Source organism: Nansenia antarctica (genome assembly GCF_963989245.1).
Source record: "Nansenia antarctica genome assembly, chromosome: 6".
NCBI lineage: Eukaryota > Metazoa > Chordata > Actinopteri > Argentiniformes > Microstomatidae > Nansenia > Nansenia antarctica.
Genome location: NC_137676.1, coordinates 62,622,346 through 62,646,913, shown reverse-complemented (window position 1 = coordinate 62,646,913; position 24,568 = coordinate 62,622,346). Strand labels below are relative to the sequence as shown.

General features: G+C 43.0%; 1 protein-coding gene across 1 annotated transcript; it reads right to left on the bottom strand.

Moving 5' to 3' along the window:
• Positions 1 to 7,459: 7,459 nt before the first annotated feature.
• LOC308160802 (putative E3 ubiquitin-protein ligase HERC3) lies at positions 7,460 to 19,485 on the bottom strand (the record flags this gene model as incomplete). The annotated part of the gene is made up of 16 exons (XM_080534739.1): positions 7,460 to 7,573; positions 9,409 to 9,592; positions 9,696 to 9,754; positions 9,848 to 9,911; positions 10,146 to 10,312; positions 10,453 to 10,602; positions 14,733 to 14,899; positions 14,995 to 15,187; positions 17,272 to 17,348; positions 17,523 to 17,647; positions 17,800 to 17,930; positions 18,143 to 18,234; positions 18,494 to 18,715; positions 18,879 to 18,955; positions 19,059 to 19,170; positions 19,446 to 19,485. The coding sequence occupies 16 exons, from the start codon at positions 19,483 to 19,485 to the stop codon at positions 7,460 to 7,462; spliced, it is 1,974 nt and encodes a 657-aa protein (XP_080390865.1).
• Between the last annotated feature and the right edge of the window lie 5,083 nt (positions 19,486 to 24,568).

Genomic DNA, 24,568 nt, shown 5'->3' with positions numbered 1-24,568 from the left:
CCCACTTTGCCTTAAGCTCCGCCCACTTTAACTTAAGCTCCGCCCACTTTGATTTAAGCTCCGCCCACTTTGACTTAAGCTCCGCCCTCTTTGCCTTAAGCTCCGCCCACTTTGATTTAAGCTCCGCCCACTTTGGCTTAAGCTCCGCCCACTTTGATTTAAGCTCCGCCCACTTTGACTTAAGCTCCGCCCACTTTGACTTAAGCTCCTCCCACTTTGACTTAAGCTCCTCCCACTTTGATTTAAGCTCCTCCCACTTTGATTTAAGCTCCGCCCACTTTGATTTAAGCTCATCCCACTTTGATTTAAGCTCCTCCCACTTTGATTTAAGCTCCGCCCACTTTGACTTAAGCTCCGCCCACTTTGACTTAAGCTCCTCCCACTTTGATTTAAGCTCCGCCCACTTTGACTTAAGCTCCTCCCACTTTGATTTAAGCTCATCACACTTTGATTTAAGCTCCGCCCACTTTGATTTAAGCTCCGCCCACTTTGACTTAAGCTCCTCCCACTTTTACACAAGCTCCTCCCACTTTGATTTAAGCTCCGCCCACTTTGACTTAAGCTCCTCCCACTTTGACTTAAGCTCCGCCCACTTTGACTTAAGCTCATCACACTTTGATTTAAGCTCCGCCCACTTTGATTTAAGCTCCTCCCACTTTGATTTAAGCTCCGCCCACTTTTACACAAGCTCCTCCCACTTTGACTTAAGCTCCTCCCACTTTGATTTAAGCTCCGCCCACTTTGACTTAAGCTCCGCCCACTTTGACTTAAGCTCCGCCCACTTTGACGTAAGCTCATCTCACTTTGATTTAAGCTCCGCCCACTTTGACTTAAGCTCCGCCCACTTTGCCTTAAGCTCCGCCCACTTTAACTTAAGCTCCGCCCACTTTGATTTAAGCTCCGCCCACTTTGACTTAAGCTCCGCCCACTTTGCCTTAAGCTCCGCCCACTTTAACTTAAGCTCCGCCCACTTTGATTTAAGCTCCGCCCACTTTGGCTTAAGCTCCGCCCACTTTGATTTAAGCTCCGCCCACTTTGACTTAAGCTCCGCCCACTTTGACTTAAGCTCCTCCCACTTTGACTTAAGCTCCTCCCACTTTGATTTAAGCTCCTCCCACTTTGATTTAAGCTCCGCCCACTTTGATTTAAGCTCATCCCACTTTGATTTAAGCTCCTCCCACTTTGATTTAAGCTCCGCCCACTTTGACTTAAGCTCCGCCCACTTTGACTTAAGCTCCTCCCACTTTGATTTAAGCTCCGCCCACTTTGACTTAAGCTCCTCCCACTTTGATTTAAGCTCCTCCCACTTTGATTTAAGCTCCGCCCACTTTGACTTAAGCTCCTCCCACTTTGATTTAAGCTCCTCCCACTTTGATTCAAGCTCCGCCCACTTTGACTTAAGCTCCGCCCACTTTCACTTAAGCTCCTCACACTTTGATTTAAGCTCCGCCCACTTTGACTTAAGCTCCTCCCACTTTGATTTAAGCTCCTCCCACTTTGACTTAAGCTCCTCCCACTTTGATTTAAGCTCCTCCCACTTTGATTTAAGCTCCGCCCACTTTGACTTAAGCTCCTCCCACTTTGATTTAAGCTCCTCCCACTTTGATTTGATTTAACATACAGCTCATTAACATACACACACAGACACACGTATACACACACAGAGACACACACAGCTAATTAACATACAGCTCATTAACATACAGCTCATTAGCATGAATCTCATTAACATGAAGCTCATTAACATACAGCTCATTAACATACAGCTCATTAACATACACACACAGACACACGTATACACACACAGAGACACACACAGCTAATTAACATACAGCTCATTAACATACAGCTCATTAACATACAGCTCATTAGCATGAATCTCATTAACATACAGCTCATTAACATACAGCTCATTAACATACACACACAGACACACGTATACACACACAGAGACACACACGCAGCTAATTAACATACAGCTCATTAACATACAGCTCATTAGCATGAATCTCATTAACATGAAGCTCATTAACATACAGCTCATTAACATACAGCTCATTAACATACACACACACAGACACACGTATACACACAGAGACACACACAGCTAATTAACATACAGCTAATTAACATACAGCTAATTAACATACAGCTCATTAACATACAGCTCATTAACATACAGCTCATTAGCATGCATCTCATTAACATACAGCTCATTAACATACAGCTCATTGACATACACACAGACACACATATACACACAGAGACACACACACAGCTAATTAACATACAGCTCATTAACATACAGCTCATTAGCATGAATCTCATTAACATGAAGCTCATTAACATACAGCTCATTAACATACACACACAGACACACGTATACACACACAGAGACACACACAGCTAATTAACATACAGCTCATTAACATACAGCTCATTAACATACAGCTCATTAGCATGAATCTCATTAACATACAGCTCATTAACATACAGCTCATTAACATACACACACAGACACACGTATACACACACAGAGACACACACGCAGCTAATTAACATACAGCTCATTAACATACAGCTCATTAGCATGAATCTCATTAACATGAAGCTCATTAACATACAGCTCATTAACATACAGCTCATTAACATACACACACACAGACACACGTATACACACAGAGACACACACAGCTAATTAACATACAGCTAATTAACATACAGCTCATTAACATACAGCTCATTAACATACAGCTCATTAGCATGCATCTCATTAACATACAGCTCATTAACATACAGCTCATTGACATACACACAGACACACATATACACACACAGAGACACACACACAGCTAATTAACATACAGCTCATTAACATACAGCTCATTAGCATGAATCTCATTAACATGAATCTCATTAACATACAGCTCATTAACATACAGCTCATTAACATACACACACACAGACACACGTATACACACACAGAGACACACACAGCTAATTAACATACAGCTAATTAACATACAGCTCATTAACATACAGCTCATTAACATACAGCTCATTAACATACAGCTCATTAGCATGCATCTCATTAACATACAGCTCATTAACATACAGCTCATTAACATACAGCTCATTAACATACAGCTCATTAACATACATAAGCATACACATACATATACACATACTCATACATACACATCCACACATACTCATATCCACATACTCATACACACACATCCACACACATACTCATCCACACACATCCACACACATATACACATACTCACACATCCACACACATACTCATACACACATACACATCCACACTCATACACATCCACATACACACACTCATACAGCTCATTAACACATATATACACACACACATCCAGTCACACGGTGAGACACATTGAATGTAGACATCCAGTCACACACGCGCACAGACACGTCCAGCAGGTCTGATAATGGTCTGACTGGATTCGCCTCGAAGAGTAGATGTTCTTTGGTGTGTTTGGTGTCCAAAACGGTCATTGCATTCCCCCATAGAGACTCGGGCCGGTAGACGCACTGACACATAACTGACACACTGACACACACTGACACAGAAGAAAAAAAAAAAAAAAAAAAATATTTTGAGGCGGGATTTTCAAAAAATATATTTTCAAAAGGGAAAATTCCTCTCTCTCTCTCTCTCTGGACTGAGCCCAGGAATTATTTGCCGCTGCGCATGCCTTTTTTTTTTCTTCCTGTTTGTCCTTCAGATTGAAAAGTGCAACGTGACCTGCCCGCCTGGGATTCGAACCCAGGACTACAAAGTCTACCTTGCGGCAGACTTACACACTGAGCTAACGAGCCAGTCATACAAACATATAAAAAAAAAAAATCTCGACATCTACTGGCCAGTGTGGAATCGCGGACATTGGCTGTCAGAGAATAGAATCCTATTATCCCATTCCTCTCTTCCTCTAGAATGACCTGTCATTGTCTCCGTGTGTCTGTCTTTATTGAAATTGACAAGAAATGATGGATAATGACTCCACGCGGGGCTCGATCCTGGGTGGCTGCACGTCTCTCTCTCTGTCTGTCTTCTGAGACACAGGAGGGACTTCCGCATTAGCGATGTTAGATTAGCAATCTCGTTGTGTTTTAACTTCAGTTTAACATGACTATTCATTCATTCATTCATTCATTCATTCATGACAAGATGACAGGTGAGGAGGACACTACACTTACTATAGTACTATTTCGTGAGCTTAGAATGATACGGTTCTATTGTTTATTACATTAAAATGGGTTTTCTGTTGTAAAAGATTCACAATGTATATGATAGGTAGCCGACATTTTGAACATGAAGATTTGTTGTTGTTGTTGATTTAACCTTTATTTAAACAGGTAAAAACACATTGAGCCCCAAGGGCTCATTTTCAAGTGTGACCTGTTCACAGGCATACAACAACAACATCCACCACAAACAAATACAATACAAAACCTGGCCTACATAGTCTAAGACTAAACTAAAACTACATAGTCTAAAACTAAAACTAGTCTAAAACAGTCTAAGATAGTCTAAAACTAAACTAAAACTACAAAACCTAAAACTAGACAGCTAAAGAGCTAGGGACAGGGAGGGGTCAGCAATGGGCAAAAGGGAGGGTCAACTCAATTGCAAGAACAAATCATAGACTCGCACTGTACATGTATGTCTCTCAGCAAGAGCTTGAAACTGGAAAGAGGGATCAGATGAGACAGTTTCAGACTCTTCTGTAAAGAATTCCAAGAGGAAGGGGCTGCAAATGAGAACGCCCTCTTGCCTTTCATGGTCCGGACTAAGGGGATGGAGTATGTGATGATGTCCTGTGTGCGAAGGCCGTAGACGGATTGCTTGCGTGACAGGTGGTTAGAAAGGTAGGATAGGAGCAGACCAAGGATGGATTTGTAAATGAAAGTATACCAGTGAAGGGTTCGGCAGATAGAGAGAGATGACCAGTTAACCAGAGAGTATAGCATACAGTGATGCATAAGGGGTTTACAGCCTGTTATAAACCTTAACCTTAACCTATAACCTTAAGATATCCACACGTAGCCATCTCTACACTACTGTCGGCTACGTTCATGAGTTTAGGATGGTACTCTCGTTCTAGCAAACTGGTGATTGATTGTAGATGTTCTTATTTCATCTGTACAGACAAGAGACAGGTGCAGAGGCCTGAATGAAGCCCCAACCACCAGCCATGCAGTGGGGTCTATTTCTCTTCTCTGTGATGGGTAAGTGTCTTACAGTAATAGTACCTGTGCTGGACTTACATTGCAATGAGTGCATACATTTTAAGTATATATACATCAGTATATATGGTTCCAGTGGGGATCAAACCCACAACCTGAGTGCCATGCTCTAATGACCGAGCCATCAAGGACTTTACCTCCACACCACCTGTTTTCTGCTAACCTGTGTGCCTATAGGTGACCCATTAACCTTGGTGATACTGCCACCTAGTGGACAAACTATGTTAAACATCCTAAAACCACACTAAATACACACAATATATAATTAGTAACATTACAGATGTACATAATCATATACTGTGGGCCTAATGTATCAAGATAATTATAACACATTAATAATAATAATAATAATAATAATACATTAGACTTATATAGCGCTTTTCTAGAGACTCAAAGACGCTTTACAAACTGAATTAGATTGAGTAGTAATAATACAAAGAAACAAAGGTAAATAAAAGAAAGTATAGGGGCCTAATTAAGGTTGTGCTGGGGACACATGGGAAGGGGAGGGGGAGAGGGTTAACTGGTGAAGGTGAGCTTGAAGAGGTGGGTTTTGAGGGCCTGTTTAAATGTTGGGAGGGTGTTGGCCTGTCTGATGTGGTTGGGGAGGGCGTTCCAGAGGGACGGGGCTGCGGCTGAAAAGGCCCTATCACCCCAGGTCCGGAGCTTGGTCCTGGTGGTCTTGACGGTGGTTTGGTCGACCTTAGGCAACGGGACCTGAGGCAACGGGAGGGGGTGTGGAGGGGGACGAGGTCGGCAAAGTAGGAGGGGGCCAGATTGTTGATGGCTTTATATAATATGAATATATAATATATAATATTAATATTATATATATTAACATTGTGTTGTACCGTGCCTTACTGCCTATTTGGTTTGTTATTGTCTTTCATTCCTGTCCTTATATAGTTACATTTTGAGATGTCCTTATTTAGTCACACTGTTGAGATGTCGCTCGTGTCAAGCATCTGATTGGACTGTTTGGTATCTGTAGCTGTGCATATGATAAATCGACTGTGATTTGATTTGAGTTGCTATGGTATTCCCAGGTGTGCCAGCCAGCGCCCTGACAGGTAAGAACATCCTTTTGAATTGTATTTTACAGATTGAATTTGAGTTTCAGATCCGACATTTAAAATCCGAAGGGATTGGGAGACACTGCAATTTATTATTTCATAACTGTCTGTACATATATGCATAAAAGTGTGTGTAATTGCACGAATATGCGCATTATAATGATCAAAATAACTTTTTAGAAATGTTATATTATGACTATTGGGAACGTGCCGGTTATTGTCGTTCAGAGAATACAGCTCAATGTAAAAAGCAATGCTTTTAATGTACATATAATAACAACAACAACAGAAAAACATGTTTGATAACTTAAGGAATGTAGCCGACATTTCGATGTACGATTTCAATGTAGGCCTACGATTCTGTATAACACAACCGCCCTAAACAGTTGCAAGCAGTTTCGTCAACCTTGTGCATGGGGCCATGTTAAAACTGTAGAGTAGAGCCATAGGTCATTACAGACAGATTGTTAGTTGAACTGTTGAGCGATGAGAGATTACATGTATGAAGTAGATTGACTACACCATAATGATTTGTCATGATGAAAGAGACCAGGCAGCTGATATAACAATATACATTAGATTCTTATTCTTGTTCTGATATACAGTAGGCTAGGCCCTACAGAAAAGGCCTGTCGATGTCTAGAGTTTTCAGAATTCCCAGATGACATCACAGTGAGTGATTGCATGAAGAAGTCTCTCGTGTAGTATGTCGATGGTGCTGTAATTTGGGAGATGTAACTCTTCAAAGCAGGTCTGGGCCTCTGGATAATATTCATCGGTGTCTGGCTGGGACAAGCGTACGATTATCAGTCGCAGTTTGGAATGGCGACCTCTCGGTACTCTGTCGGTTCCTGACAGAAATTCTAGCAAAACAAAGAATGTCAATACATTAGATGAAGCATTTATGGAAATGTATGGTTATTCACAGTCTCTCACTGAGGTATAATGGCCAGGGCCCTGAGGTTTTCCTGACCACATGACATGACCAGGAAAAACTACAGGACCGTAACAATTAGGTATAACACAAAATATCATGATAACATACAGCTAGATATCAGAGATAGAACAGTGTTCTCTCCTCCATGGATCCAGTTCTATCTCTATTCACACTTACTTAGGAACCTTCTCTTGTGCTCCTCAGAGAACTCTGTGAAGACACTCCAGAAGTTCTGGATGACCTCATCTGTGTCACTATATCCTTGATATTCAGAATTCTGTTAAAACAACAATATAATCAAAACACATCTATCCATCAGTTATAGCAAGAAAAAGTACTCTATGCTAGGGCCAGGGGCCATTGGCAGTCATAATGTTAAAAGATGGAAGAACAGATTTTTAAAATATATTTACAGTAGAGAAACTGTACAGGGGGGTAGAGATCTTAGGAGGGACAGTTAAGTTGTAGCCTGAAGAGAAGGGTCTTCAGTCTACAGAGGAAGATAGGTAGTGACTCTGCAGTCCTGACAGCAGTGGGAAGCTCATTCCACCAGCGGGGCGCCAGGACAGTGAAAAGTTGTGACAGGGTAGCGTGACTGCACTGCATCCATGTAGAGGCTGCGGTGCCAGTCGGCCAGCAGAGGTGGAAGAGCGGAGTGATCAGGCAGGTGTTTGGGGAATGACCATTGCTTGCAAGTAGGGAGGGGTTGATTCTTTTGTTGCCCGGTAGGCGAGCACCAGTGTCTTGAATCTGATGCAAGCTGCTACCGGGAGCCAGTGAAGGGTGTGAAGGAGGGGGGTGACATGGGAGAATTTGGGGAGATTGAACATCAGATGGCGGCAGCATTCTGGATGAGTTGCAGAGGTCTGATGGCGGAGGCACGGAACCCGGCCAGGAGTGCATTGAAGTAGTCAAGGCGGGAGATCACAAGTGTCTGGACCAAGAGTTGTGCTGCTTCTCTGGTGAGGAATGGACATATCCTTCTGATGTTGTAGAGCAGCCGTTCCCAACCTATGGGCCGCGGCCCTCTAGTGGTCCTCGAGAGTACTGCAAGTGGGCCGCCAAATCATGGGCAAAATTTTTTTTTTATTGACGGTTTTTTTGTTACAAAAATGTTTTAATTTTAAAAAGATAAAAAATCTTGGATTGAACAGCCTTGATCGTATTGTGTGTGGTGTGCGCCGATATTTCCATCCGAAAAGAAGAAGTCAGCTCGCTTCTTGATTGGCTACATTCCATCCCCGTCACAATCGGACTCGCGAACAGGGTTGCCAGATGGGATCGACATTTTCCACCCTAACCACAGTCTAAAACCGCTAATTCCACCCCCCAAAAAAACGAGCCCATCTGGCAACCCGAGTCGGGAGTCGGGAGTTGCCCACACACATAAGGATGTTTGGTCGTAAATATTGAACACATACAACATTTACGATCTTGGTATTTGATCACCTGCTATATAAAACATTGCCGCTCGGCTTTAATGGTATAACCGTTTTTTTTATGCCACGCTCCCTCTAGTTTTTGGTGAAATTACGTCGTTGTTTTGAGCGCTCCGCGCGCTAGGCCTGAGTGGGCCGCGAATACTGTAGAGATTTGTAAAGTGGGCCGTGAGTCCAAAAAGGTTGGGAACCGCTGTTGTAGAGGAAGAATCTGCAGGAGTGTGCTTTCGCTGTAATGTTCAGTTGTCACGGATCACCCAAAGGTTCTTGGCTGTCTGGGAGGAGGTCATCGTAGCGTTGTCTACTGTGATAGAGATGTCTTGGAGAGGGCAAGCTTTCCCAGGGAGGAAGAGCCAAAGAACCAATGTTGCTGAATTATCATTGTCTCCTTCTCATAGATATACAAATAATAGACTGATTGCATTGTTGCTCCATTCCACAGTAAGGAGGATAGATTATTATCAGCACTAGTGGTGCAAGACTAGACTGGATGTGTCCCAACTCCCAACAGTCCTCTATTCCTCGCTTCCTTCTGAAAACACATTGAAGATCTAAGAGTCCTTCCCTCAGCATCCTCTTACAATACGCTTTGAGAAGGAAGCAAAGAGAGGAATAGAATAAAGGATGCAAGGAATAGAATAAAGACAATTGGGACACTGCCCTTGACGATCACCTCTCTCAGCTCCTCCCATCGGTAGCTGTCGTCTCCATGCAGAAGGGTCATCAGCTCCTCAGGTAGATACATCCTCCACGCTTGTAATGGACAGCCCTGAAGGAAGCCTGTCCTGAAGTCCTCAAACTGACTCCTGACAGCCTTGTTGAACACAAAGTCAACGTACAAGTCCACATATTTCTGCCTGTGAACAACACAGAAGACGTGTTTACAGTATACATAAACGCTGCCTGTGTAGTAACCTAAGCATTATCTTGTTAATTCCAAACATTTCTACCATCACCTACCTGTTGACCTTGGTTACTGGGACCTCCCCTCCATTTGGAATCAGTGTCTGACCCTTCACCTTAGAAAGAAAATACATATTTTTACTATATCTGTCTGCTGTGGCTGTCTGAGTGCGTAAAACTACTGTGTACATGTAAGCATCAACTCTTACTGTGAAATCCAAATACAGCTCTTCTACAACCTCCTCTTCTTCCTTCAGCAGTTCTTGTAAGCCCCTGATTTAGAAAAAACAAATACATTGACTCGGGATGGGGGGCTAGCGGAGAATTTTTTATTGGCGGGCTCGAACACTTTCTGCAACAGTGCGAACAGTGCTGAAAAATTTGCTAAAAAGAAGGCGCTACAAATACTTTTGCTTATTTATGAAACTGTGGCGGGACACATCTGAGATTAATGGTAGGGCATCTTTCTAAAGCAACAAAGAGCAGTTGAAGAGAAAATAATTGTACCTTGCTTCAATTGGAGACAGCTCTTTCAGGTCATCCAATGTTGGATTCAAACCCAGGAGCTTCTTGAACAGGGCCAGAGGGAAGCAGACGTCCAGCAAACACTGGTTATACAGTGCCATCCCACAGAGCACTCCGAGCCAGTAGAAATCATCAGTCATATTGTAGTCCTTTGGATAGGGCACACAAATCAACGAATCAATGAAAAAGCCAGTCAATATTTTCAGTATATAATTGTGGATATTTCTGTTGGTTCAAATGCTTTTAAATGTTGAGAAAAATGAGGGACTAGCGTTCATACAGAACCTACATTTGTAGATCTACATGTGAACCAGGCCAGACCAGAGTCCTCGTTAACATCCAGTATCTTTGTTTCTGATGTGAGTTCCTTCGCAAGGAGGGTGAAAAACTCCAATGACACACCGCCGTCATCCATACCATCTTCCAATTTGAACTTCACCTGGACATAGAAACAGGAGAGAGCATTTGAGTGGCTGAAACAAAAGAAATACACACAACAACAACAACAACAACAACAACAACGATATTTGATTTACCCAATCAGGATGCTTGTTCCTCTTTTCTTCTTCTGTGGTTTTACAATTGCCCTCCTCTCATCATATTCCACATATTACAACACTCCATGTTTTCTTTTACCCTCCTTCTCTACCTCCTCCTCTTCTACCTCCTTCTCTACCTCATCCTCATCCTCGCACCTGTTTCTCTCACTTCTCGTCCCCCTGTCTCCTCTTCCTCCCACATCCCTTGCCCTGTTCTCCTTCTCATTATCTCCAGCACAATTACAAAAACATGTGACAGATTGTCTACGTTCTACTTTGGGGGTACTTTTTAATTTTATTTAATAAAAAAATAAATATATTATTACTTCTTAATAAATTCAGTCGTTTTCAAAAACTACAGCCACACACCCCCTGGATGGAAACTCATAGTTTCTGATTTATTTTGTTTACCCATGATTACATCATCGGGGATAATTTCCGTAGGACCTTTTCTCATATTTCTTTGACTGCAGAACATAGACAAGTACTGTTTCCACATATGTAGACACTGGTATGGTGCTGGAGATAATGAATATGTTGTTAAAATATTGTGAAGTGCCCCTTTAAAACAGGAATAACACATCTAACTAATGTTAACCTCTTCCCTCGCTAAGTATGTCCTGAGAGATAAAACAAATGTAGATTTTACAGATTGCCTCCAACCAGATCTTAGGTCTTGCTGCTTAATTTACATAATTCAAAAAGGAGAACACAAACCTTTAAAGGCATCATTGGGGAGCAAATGTTTACTCGTAGCCAATGAAAGGTATCACTCAGTACTGCCGTTCGACCCACTTCTAGTGTATTGTGAAGAAACACACTCTCGCTCTCCAGCAGGTAAACAGCCTGAGATAAAGACATCACAACTTTGGTTTATGTTACTGTAATTAAGCCAAACTAATACATCAAAACTGCTCAGTGCAAAACTTTACCCCGTGCTGAAAAGGTGAAACGGTATTAGTTTGACAAAGGTTTCAATCATCATTAAGAGGTATCGGTATTAGATTCTTTGAATCTTGAATGTTAATCTGTTGACACAAACTATTATACATAATCAATAAATTGGTGTGAAAATTACAAATGATACGTCGTCATTAACTATGAATGGAATTTGTAGTATCAATTCAATTGCTTACTTTGAATCTACAAAGTTCTGCCCTCCACAGTGCACATTTGTCCTCTGTGTCTAAGGTACAGGGATACTCCATCAGCAGAGATAGGGTGGCCTTAGACATGGGAGATACACAATGAAATATGTTAGGGATCCATGATACTACAGGACTAAGACATATACACTATTTGTGATTGAAAGTATATACCTGACAAAGATCTTTTGCGATCAACATCTGCTCAGCAATCTGGACCTTGTCATTGCATTCATACCACATCAAAATCCAATGGTATCCAAGGTCTAATCTTTGTATCTAAGTTGGGAAAGACAGTGTTTCCTCCAAGAATTTTTACATTAGTGGCGGATAGCCCTGACGCGATTTTTTTTTCAAAACAACGACCTAATTTCAGCCAAAACTAGAGGGAGGATGGCCCCCCAAAAAATAAATGAATATACAGAATATAAACTTGTGACTGACAGACACATACACACACACAAAGATCATCAGCTATAATATAATACGAAGTAGGCCTACATGAGCACAAAAGCGGCTAACGTTACTGATTAACTGTTTACTGTAGTGCAGAGAGATGGGAGTCGTAGGCGGCGTATCAAATGACAAAGCTAAACGTTTAATGAAGGACATGAACGATTGTCAACAACACACTCAAGCAGTAAATAGAACAGACTAAACAACTTGGGTACTACGCACTCAACTGCGGACGGAACAATACTCCCAACCCATAGTTCCGTGCGTGAATTATGTCAACCCACCACATTACAGAAGTAAAATCACAGTCAGATGGAGCATTCGGTAAACAGCTGAGTATCAGCTGAGTTAAAGAAAACAAACTCTTACCTTTGATGACACCCACATCAGCCCTGTTTTCCCGTACTTCTCCCGTGTGTCTCTTATTGTCCAAATATTCCCTGAATTTTAGCTGCATGTTTTTCCAGCATGTAATTCCGTTGTCAATCAAAAAATCGACTCCCCTTCTTTTCCCCTTGACAATACTGTGTCGTTGCTAAAGTGACGGCACATAAGAATCGTTTTTTGACTTGCTAATGTCTGCTGATACACCAACACAGCTAGCCGATGCTGATGGCTCTCCCGCTGTAGTTGTAGCTGGTGGTGGTGGTGGTACCCCGCCATAAACGTTGTTAGCTGATCTGATCCACCACCTAGCTCCTTTGCCAGCCATGCAGTTTCGGGTCGCTCATAGCCACTGCTAGCTTCAGCAATGTTTGAAGTGTCTGGGACATCTTTTTTCTTGAAAAATCCATCCATCTGTCGCTGTTTTCGTTTAATTTTTCGAAGTTATTTAACGTGATATCTTATTTGTGCACCTAGCTAGCTAGATCAGCTTTTTGTATCTTTTAGATGCTAGGCTGATCCGGAGGCTGGATGCTGAACGTAGCACTTGAAACTGGCGCCGCTCTCTGGACTGCAGCTGCTGCCGCGTTAGCATTAGCATCCATCTTTTCTTCTCCCTTCTCACCGTCACGAGCTCAAATGACACTTGTCGGCCGATCTAACTCTTAACACTCACTTACAGGACTTCTGACACCATGTCGTGTTATTCTATTAAACATACACGTGAGTCCTTCTGTATTTCAAGGTAAGTGTCTTTATTTTAACTCGCTCTGTAAGCTCTACAATACCGGTCTCTTGTTGTCTCGTCGTAACCTGCCCACCTGACCTGATGTCACTACGGTGGCCTGTACACAATAACAATAATACCACAGTTCACATTTAGACCAATCAGGAGCCCTTGTGTCACGTCGTCAACTGAATGTTTAATGTCATTAATCTGATTTTGGATCAGCGGTTAGAGAGAGATGGGCGTGGATTTAGGTGCACTTTTAGTCAACATCCATTATAGCGCTGATCTAGGATCAGATATATTTTAATCAGCTAAAATGTTCAGATTTTTTTTTTTTCGAGAACTTTTTTTTTTTTTTTTGTGGACTGAATCAATTAGTGGCGGAGGAAATTCATTCGTGGCGGCCCGCCACCAATAAATGCATATAGAGGAAACACTGAGAGAGGTGGAAATGCTGTTAAGAAAGTATATTAAAGTATATACCTGACAAAGACCTTTTGCGGCAATCCTGTTGTCCTCCGCACGGCAGACCGTTGGATTGTATTCATAACAAAATCCCAACATGATAATCTCAGCATCTAAATGTTGGATCTAAGTTTGGAGAGAGGTGGAAATGCTTAGTGAGCTGATATCAGGCTGTGTAATGCAGGACCAAAATTCTAAACTGTTAAAACATGATTTGTTTTTACAACAAAACATATGAAATACACATGTACTACACATTTCATAATTGAAGTAAGGACCTGAGAAATGCTTAACCTGTTGACCTCACATTATCAACATATCATTAAAAGTTTCCCCTCGGCGGCACTGCATGTGCCTCGATCCACACTCTAGACAATTAGCAACAGATTTGTCACACTTTTACTTAACATGTGCTTATATTATTGGATTCTCTCTCAATTAAAGAGAGCTTGACATGCATATTATATAAGATATTAAGATATTAAGTATTGTGAGTATTACAGGTCTACAACTTCATGTATTTCAGTCATGTATTTGTAGGGAGTGATTAGACTTGTTAGCAGCCCCGTTGTATATGTTGTGTCTATTGTTTGACTACACTTATGAGCTGACTATGGACTGACTAACAAGTTCAAGAATAAAACAAATCCTCAGGTCTGTATTGATGTACTCACAGTCTGAAAGAGAGAATTGACTTCTTTTTTTAGATGGAAAGTGTTGACTGCAATTCCTCCGGGTCTTTTACTGTTGACCTGCAGTGAAGAGAGGTCGTTAGGTCAGTATTAGGTCAGTAGTGGTCTGAAGTCAGTATTTCATGAGACCAGGTCAATGTTCTATGATCAACACTCACCACATAAAGCTTTTGTAGAGCCCCCAGAGTAATCTTCAGTGATTGTTTATGATCGTCATAATTCACTATTGTCTTGCACAGAATGGAGAACTCTTGCACTGACACAGAATGGAGAACTTTTACCACTGATCGGAAGAAGAAATACGGCAGACTCGACCACAGACCCTCTGTAGATGTAACGCAGGGTTTTACTGATATGAGAGCCATATAACAAGAGGAAAAGACAAGAGAGTAGAGGAGGGGAAATTGATGATGGTATTACCGAGGACCTGTAGCTTGTCAGGGTGCAGTCTGAAGATGGCGGCAGTGAAGGCTTTGGCGAGGTCTGTACCACGGTTGTGTTTGACCAGGACCCGCAGGAGCTCCGGGATGACCAGGTAGACCCTCAGGCCCTCCACCCCGATGGGCTCCTCACCCAGGGAGGGAAGCAGCATACGTTGGACGACCGCTTCAACCTAGCACCATGAGAGGGGAGTCGTATAGGTTAGTAGGCTACTTACTCAAAAGTCTTTGAACATGGAAAGGTCAAATAGTTGCAGAGGTATGTAAAGATGTCAGTATAGAATAAAACTACATTGTCCATCTCTGGGGTGGAAATGTGCCTTTGGTATTTGATGTGTATTCAGAAAGGCCTGGTAGAAGAATACCTCAGTCAGTATCATGTCATTTCTCGCCAGCTTCTGGAAGGCGAGACGAGCGAGAGACAAATCCAGGCCAGAACGCTTCAGTGAGGTTTGGTAATGTTTGTCCTGACTAGTGATGAAACCAAGAGAACGAATACTGAATATACACATAGATTATTTACGTTATGGAGAAATGTTCCTGGGGAGGTAGTGTGGTTTTACCTTTTGTCAAGGAAACTGCCATTTAGACATGACGCGGAGGAAAAGATCTCTGTGATTTCCCTGCAAATTAAAGTTTGAAGATTATTATTATTATTGCTGCTCAGTAAACAGACACATTGAAGGTTAGTAACCTTTGAAGTTTTCTGCAGTTGTTTTGTACACTGGTTGGTGAAAGTGTAGCCATGTCTGATCAAACAACCACATTACTTTTTTGTATCAATGTTACTTACCTCTTTATCTCCCTCCATGATTTAGAATCATATTCCATTTGAGATCCATTTGAGATCCATTTGTCAATGGTTTCATCATCTAATGATTGTGTCACTTTGCTAAGACTTGAACAAGGGTTATTAAACCCTTTTTCAGACTCCTGTAATGACAATTGTGAACAAACACCTTATTAAAGCAATATACATTTTAGTGATGCTCCGATCTGATCGGCGCCGATCGGTATCGGCCGATATGGCCTTGATCGGTTTTGATCGGAGTTCTCAAAACGGCCGATCAAACATGACCGATCAGTTTACAAAATGGCGTCGCCAGTCTGGAAATATTACACAGTGTCGGAAAGAGACAACAAATATGCCGTTTGTAATGTCTGCTCAAAAGAAATACCTTGCGGAGGAACGCACGCAAGGTCTTTCAATACCACGAATATCATACGGCATTTGCTGCGTTCGTCGATTCGCTCAGAGAGCGCCGAAGCGCACACTGGGCTCGACGTCATAAAGGGACCGAGTGCTTTGATTGGACGAGAGGCGTTCCACGAGTGCTGGTCAGAGTTCCAGCGCGACTTCACGAGCGTAGTGTAGGTAGTGTTCACCGACGTCATGTGACCCCGCGAGCAGGAAGTCACTTGGCCCATAGCAACAACAACTATTAGCGCGTGAGTTTTAGGTCTTCCTCTGTGCACCTTGCACAAGTGTAGATAGCGAGCGACTTTTCAGCAGCAGGACATATTTTAGATGATAAGAGGAACAGGCTGAGTGCCAAAAACGCTGAGATGCTTGTATTTCTCAAGGCTAATCTGCCAGTGATGCTGCTTAATCAGAAGTAAGGTTTGAGTCTGAAATCTCCTTAGGTGCAATGTTTTGTTTTTTTGTTTTATTGATTATTGCTGACTTGCTGTCTTATCTCCTCCTAAATATGACTTGAAACTGACTGACTTGAAACAGTATTTTATATTTGGCTATAGCCTGTTTATGTTGCAGTTTAGTTTGGGTATGTTTATTGTTCCTCAGGAAAGCTACAGTATAAGCTCCAAGTTCTCTAAGAGCCCCTAGTTCCTCTCATTCGAGTGGAATGTTGCACATTTGATGTGACAGTGTACATTTTATTTATTATGATTTTTATTTTCACATTTTATTTGTTTTTCCTGAAGTAAGCTACAGGTGGTTGAGAATTCAATAAAACAGATGGTCGTCAATTCATGATACTTTCTCATCTCCTAATTTCATTTAAATACTTAATATACAATGTCAATGGTGTTAAGAATAATTTAAAACATAAATAATGCTACACAATAAATAGAATGCTTCAATTGCCATTTTCGACGCTGTGATCGGTGATCGGTGATATCGGATCGGCAGATCACTGATTCCAGTGATCGGTGATCGGCACCAAGAACCCTGATCGGAGCATCTCTAATACATTTCTCTAGGACTTAATAAAGAAAAGCTTAAATGTACCAATACCTGAGCTAATGAGCACAGTGCGAAGGAATGATGTCCTCCAGCGAGGATTTTCTCAATGTTCTGATCTTCTATGTGGTCTGACAGGTTGATCAAACATTAGACATTATTACATTTGTTACCTTTCCCGACTCTGCCTCCTGATCTTTAGTCGGGACGGCTCAGGGGAGCTTTCTATTTCCCCAACACATTGTATAAACACTTCCAGTTAGCATGTCAAGTTTCAGAAAGGCTTAAACTGAACTGTTACCTACCCTGTAGTTGTTGAACTGGCAGAGGAACCGCCTGATCTATCTTCACTCCATTTCCCAGCTGCCCTTGCTCTCCACGGCCAAATGAGTAGATCTTTTTGGAGTTCACCAGTGCTAATGTGTGATGTCTGACATGACAATTTTAAGAAATTAGGCTATAGCAATACGATTCAATAATCATATGCTAAGATCTAAATAGCTAAACAGCAGTACTGTTTTCATTTACACTAATGTTTATGACACAATACGGCGTGATTGTGAGAAGCAAGTGTGGGCCTACCTTCCGCAGGCTATCTGGGTCACCTTTGACCCCCAGAGTTCCGCCACCAGTCGGGGTCGTAGTTCGTCTCTGAGAGAGTTGTGGCCAAGCTGTCCATAACATCCTGAGCCAAATGTAAACACTACACCTCCCTAGAAAAGCAGACAATTGAGACAGTTATCTACCATAGTAGTGTCTCTCTTCTTACTATTGATGTCACTGTATCTATCATCTATGAAGTGAGTCATAAACTACTATAGCCTAGAGATATGCTATGAATATGTATTGGGGGGGCGTTTGCTATGACTTGAATGAAGAATACAGAAGTGTGGTGGAAGCTATTGTTGAGTCAGATAAGTCTCACCTTTGTCAAAACGGCAGTATGGCCCTCCCCACAGGAAATGACAACAGTCTTCTTCAGATTCAGACAATCAACAGGAGCTGGGACATGTCTGTCTATAGGAAATGGATTTAGAATGTATTGATAATAATATAAATATTATTGTCAATACACAATATTGACTTGGGGGTGAATGGGTAAGTTTACTGAGATATTTAGCACCAAGGTCATCTTTGCATCCATTGCCTAAATGGGCTTATCTTGGAGATGATCTTGGTGCTCCAAAGCTTTCGGGAAACCCTAGACCAGATCATGCTTCTAGCAATCCCATACAACTGATAAAGTGAGTCACTAATCTGCGTGTGTGTTCTCTACCTGTTATGTCCCCTAGCCCCAGCTGACCGGCGCTGTTCTTTCCCCAGCTGAACACGGCTCCGGAGAGGGACAGGGCGAAGCTGTGGTCCCCCCCAGCAGTGATCTGAGCCAAGGGGATCCCAGAGAGGGACTTGAGGAGCTGGGGGGTCAGGGTGCTGGGCTTGCCCTTCCTCAAACCCAGCTGACCGCTCGAGTTCTGGCCCCACGTGAACACATGACCATCTGAACAGAAAATCGAAGGTACAAGAAAATGAAAATGCACAGGACACTTTTATATGCATTGTTAGTTTATATCGGCAGGTGATACATTTTTATAGTTGATAATATGATTATAATATGCTATATGCTATAATATGATTGTAACCTGATGTCAGTGGTTATTTACCTTGGGTTAGTGCTATTGAATGCTGGTTTCCACACGCCACCTGAGTTACCCTTCCTTTCTGTAAGTTATCTATGGGTCTGAGACAATAACACAGCAATAACAAGGAATATATTAACATTAAGCATGAACATTATGTGCTAATACTATTGGCAATTGTAACAAATTATGTAAAAAACCCACCTGAGAACATTGGATTTGTTGAGAGAGTGAACTCTGCCCTCTTCTGACAGTAGAACAACATAAGAATCCCCGCAACTCGCAGTCTGTATCCGCTGCTTACAGTCTACGCTCTCTGCGTACATAACATGCACATTTAAGGGGGGTATTCCGTATACGTTGATAAAGGAAAATCTAAGCTTATTCTTGATAAATCTCGCTAGATTTTCCTTTAGCGACAATGATGGAATACCCCCCAGGTAAGGATTGGGGGATAATCAGTGACTTAATACAATTAATAATAATAAAATCGTCAACACGCTCTGTGCACATGAACTGTGTATAATTATTAGTTCAAGAAATGTTTTGGTAATAAATTGAAGGAAAAAAAAACATGTGAAAGGAGCTTACTCAGTCGTCCAGTTCTCTTGATGCCTTGGTCCTCTTGCATCCGAGCGACGGACACTTTCCCGTCATTTCTGATAAACGTGACTACTGAGTTACCGGCGCACAGACCCCTGAGTTGAGATGTCAAACGTGTGAAATGAACGCTGTCAGTGTCCGTCTTATCTAAACCATTTGGTTTTACTAAACCAAAGCCATAACGCGTGTTCTCTCCCCATGAAAACATTTTAAGCGGATCCAACTACTCGGTGAAACTGAGAACAGGACCACTGACTGTTCGCGTAACACCCTCTAAATGCCAACCAAGCCAGAAACGAAAACGAAACTAAACTCTTTTGTTTTTGGCCGAATAGAAACTATGAATTCTCATTCATGTCCAGGCTAGCTAAATTTATTTGGCCGGCTCAGGCCAAAACAACCGCGAAACTGAGACGGCGGTCTGGTGCTGCGTACGTGCCTGCGTGACCCCTGACACCCCCCCCCCCTTCTCTCTGTTGATTGGGCCAGCCCAGTGTCTGTATAGAAAATGTACCAATGGGCCGCTGTCCCCGATTTATGGGCCGTTCGATGGTAGCTTTCGGCCGGGCCGGCTGGTAAAAAATAAATAATAATAATATTTTGCCGGCCGGCTCGGCCCAAAACTACCGCGGCCCACGGCTGGTAAAAAAATTATAATAATAATAATATTTTGCCGGCCTCTCGGCCGGCCGGCTCGGACCAAAACTACCGCGGCCCACCGGGCAAATGCCCGGTATGCCAGATGGCCAGTCCAGCCCTGGCTACTCAAAACCAGGTCTACAAACATCAGCATAAAATCTGGAGATTCTCTCTTAACAGACAAGCTGGATGTGGCTAAGTGCTTAAACACTTTCTTTACAACCATAGCCACTAAATTAGTTAACAATCTACCACCCCACTCAGGGCGTTATGGTGTAGAGCACATCCGTGCGTTCTACAATAAACTGGGTGTACGCAAAGATGATTTTAAACTCTCCATGGTGTCAAACGATGAGGTGTTTAAAAAACTGGGCGCTCTACACTCAGAAAAGGCCACGGGCCATGACAATATTCCAGCCAGATTTCTAAAAGACTCAGCTGCCTCCATTACCCCAATCATCACCCACATAATAAACCTCTCCATCAAACAGGGACACGTCCCCCTTGACTTTAAAATAGCAACGGTAACCCCACTGTATAAAAAAGGAAGCAAATTAGACCCAGGCAACTACCGACCTGTTTCTATTCTTAATTCCATCTCGAAACTTATGGAAAAAATAGTTTATGAACAGGTTGATAGGTACCTTACCGAAAAAAATCTGATGTATGAATTTCAATCAGGATTCAGAACATCCCATTCCACTGACACATGCCTTCTCTATTTGAACGACCACATCAACCATGAGGTGGACTCGGGCAAGTACTGCGGCATGGTCATGCTGGACCTCCAGAAGGCCTTCGACACAGTAGATCACCACATATTGTTAGATAAACTGAAAGCAATTGGGTTCGATAGAACATCGGTGAGCTGGATGCAATCCTACTTAGAGGGGAGGGAACAGGTGGTTAGTGTGAACGGAACACTGTCCCCCCCCCTCCCAGTGACCTGCGGCGTTCCACAAGGAAGCATATTGGGACCTTTACTGTTCCTAATATATGTGAATGACATGTCATCAGCATGTGATTGCAATTTGTTCCTGTTCGCGGATGACTCGGCTCTGCTGGTCTCTGACAGGGACATATTGCAGGTGGAAAAAGCGCTAAGCACTGAACTGAGTAGAATCTGCATCTGGCTAGCTGACAATAAACTATCAATACACCTAGGTAAAACTGAAACCATCCTATACGGATCCCCATCTAAACTCAGAAAGGCTGTAAATTACAATATAAAAGTGGGTAACATTACTATCACAAGAAAAGAGGATATTACATACCTGGGCTCCATCTTAGAGGCAAATCTTTCCGGAGATAAAATGGCAGCAAAAGTAATCAAAAAAGTTAACCATAGAACTAGATTCTTGTACAGGATATCCTCACTTGTCAGTAAAAACACACTGAGGACCCTATCAGGAGCTCTCATTCAATGTCACTTCGACTATGCCGTAACATCATGGTACTATAGAACCACAAAGGCCCTAAAAACAAGACTCCAGACAGCCCAAAATAAACTGGTTAGGCTTCTGCTAGGCCTCAACCCTAGGACACATCTAACCGCTGCTCATTTTTTGAGCCTTGATTGGCTACGAGTAGTTGACAGAGTGCAGCAGCTTGCACTGGGCCTGGTCTTCAAGATACGCTACACCACAAAGACACCCAAGTACCTGTCAACATACTTCCAAAAAGTGAACAACGTCCACACATACAATACCAGAGGAAGCTCCACGAACCACGTTCAACCGCGTTGCACCACAAACAAGGGGTTAAACTCGTTTGCAAACTATGCAGTAAAAATGTGGAACGCCCTTCCTATAATCTTAAAGGAGTGCAAAACACTGCCCACCTTCAAAACCACTCTCAAAAAACATTTACAGGAGGCTGCAATCCGTAACTGGACCCTCTAAATCAAAAATCAAATTAAAAGACTACACCCCCACCTGGACTACCCTCTATATATTCTTGTTGTTTTGTTGTTATGTCTCCCACCCCCCCCCCCCCCCCCCCCCCACCCGAAATACCCTCTGCACATACTAGTTGTTTTGTCCCACCCCCCTACCTGGTCTACACTCTGAGCAAACGCAATGTTATTATGTCGCCCCCCCCCCCTCCCCCCCGCCTAAATCTACTGGTGTTTTTGTACCCCCCCCCCCCCCCACCATGACCACACACTGTACATACTTGTTGTTTTGTCCCCCCGCCCGAACTACCCATTGTACATATTATATGTCTGTCCCCCTGCCCGAACTACCCACTGTACATACTTTGTGTTTTGTCCCCCGCCCCCACCTGTGGTGTATGTCCCCACCTGTCCTACCCGCTGTACATACCTTATGTTTTGTTGTACATGTATTGTTCTTCCCATGTTGGATGTATGTTTATCTTGTAGATAGTACTAGTTATTTGTCTGTATTATCTTGTAGATAGTACTAGTTTTTTGTCTGTCTTACATGTAACGATGAATTGAGAATCAAGGACCCCAATTGAAATAAGCCAGTGGCTTTCTTGGGTTTTTATCCTGTTAGTTGACCTTGTATGTAATATGTACTTTCATGTACCTACTTCTGCAAATCTTCTAATAAAGTTTTCAATCAATCAAAAAAAAACGACGAGGGAGTACAACGAGACAGAGAGCGACAACTAGACGACCACCAGACGAAAACCTGCCGAGTACCAGAGGGACCTGCGACGTTGGAACGAGAGAACACCTGATACACGCCAGGCGCCGAGCTGTGGTCCCGAGCAGAGGGACGACTGGCCACCAACGGAGCTGTCCGTGTCTGACCACTGGGGGTTGTGATTCCAGAGGCCTGTTGGGAAACTTGGGAGGGTGCAGCCAGCGCCCTTCCCAAAGTTAAGTGACTTTTTGTTTGCTTACTTTGGAGGTTGAGGGCTAAACCTACTGTCTAGCATAGCTGAGAGCCAGTTGATGGACTGTGGACTGTGTGGTTGCCTGTCACTCGTGCAACCTGCTGAGTCACTCTTTTCTGTCCTCAGCTAAGTGATTGGAGCCACGCTGGGTCGTGAGGATGCGCCGGACCTCCCCATAGGCGACGGGGTACAGTCTGGAGTCAACCCTGGGCGGAGCCCCGGTCAAGAGTTTATCGTACTATCCTATCCCATCGGACCCTGCTGTTTTTAAAGAGCCTTTTATACTGTTCCTGGTCTCTGACATCACTTATAAGATACACACCGGCTAGACCCCTACGGTCTAGTGGCACTTTTCCTGGAGGCGCTGTGTACAGGTTTTTTGCCCCTGCTTGCCTGCCATGCGCCGGGCTCCTTGGGCCTCTCCTCGGGGCCCCCGGCCGGCCTGCGTGCTTGGTCTGTTCTGCCGCTGGGGCACCTGACCCGGCTAGCCTCGTGCAGGGCTATGATAGTCTGAGCCTGGTGGCCTGGGCCGGGTGCGCCGGTGGTGGGGCGGGTCGGGCGTGTGGGGTCCCCCCGAGGGGCTTGTGGGGGGCTGCGGCTTTGCACTGGTGGGCAAACTGGTAAGTAGTCGCTCTACCACTAGAGGGCTGCAGGGGAATTTTCCTTGATGCACAGTGCACAGGTTTTTTACCCTTGCGTCCTTTTGACGAAGCTATCACTGGAACCTGGACACTGGACACAACACTGAACACTACACTACACTGGACACTGAACATCTGTCATTACGTGAAGCGCATTGAGTCGCATCTTGTGAGAAATGCGCTATACAAATACAACTTGAATTGATTTGATCCCTTGTACACTTTTTTGGGCATTTGTGTTGCAACACACCTGTACATTGTGCACTCTACCCTAGGCCCTTATTTTACTCTAGACAGAAGGGTCGTAACACTTGTTATTAATTCCATTTGGTATACCTCATACTTTCTTGCATTTCTGGTGTTTGCATTTTACATATTCTAAATATATGCTATCTACATGTCGCACTGGATGGGGTTAGTGCTGTTGACTCATCAGAAAGTAAAGACTAATTCACAGAGTGTATGAAGATTCCAGTAAGGGTTTTGTGAAGGAGCCCTAGTGCTGTTGACTCATCAGAAATAGAATGTTTTATTTAGCTCATCAGTGGGCACTCAGCACCATGGACACCTCCAGCCCAGCACCTTGCACCACGGTTCCTGCCCTGCTCCATGGATTACAACATGATCGCCTGACCCTTGCCTGACTCCACCAAGTCCTTTGCCTGACCCCTCAAACCTGTTTGACCTAATAAAGTCCCACACCTGGGGTCATTGACATTCATTTATTTATATACAGTTAGGTCTGGAAGTATTTGGACAGTGACACAATTTCCATAATTTGGGCTCTGTATGCCACCACAAAGGATTTGAAATGAAACAATCAAGATGTAATTGAAGTGCATACTTTCAGCTTTAATTCAAGGGGTTGAACAAAAATATTGTTTGAAACATTTAGGAATTGCAACCATTTTTATACACAGTCCCCTATTTTCAGGAGCTCAAAAGTAATTGGACAAATTAACAATC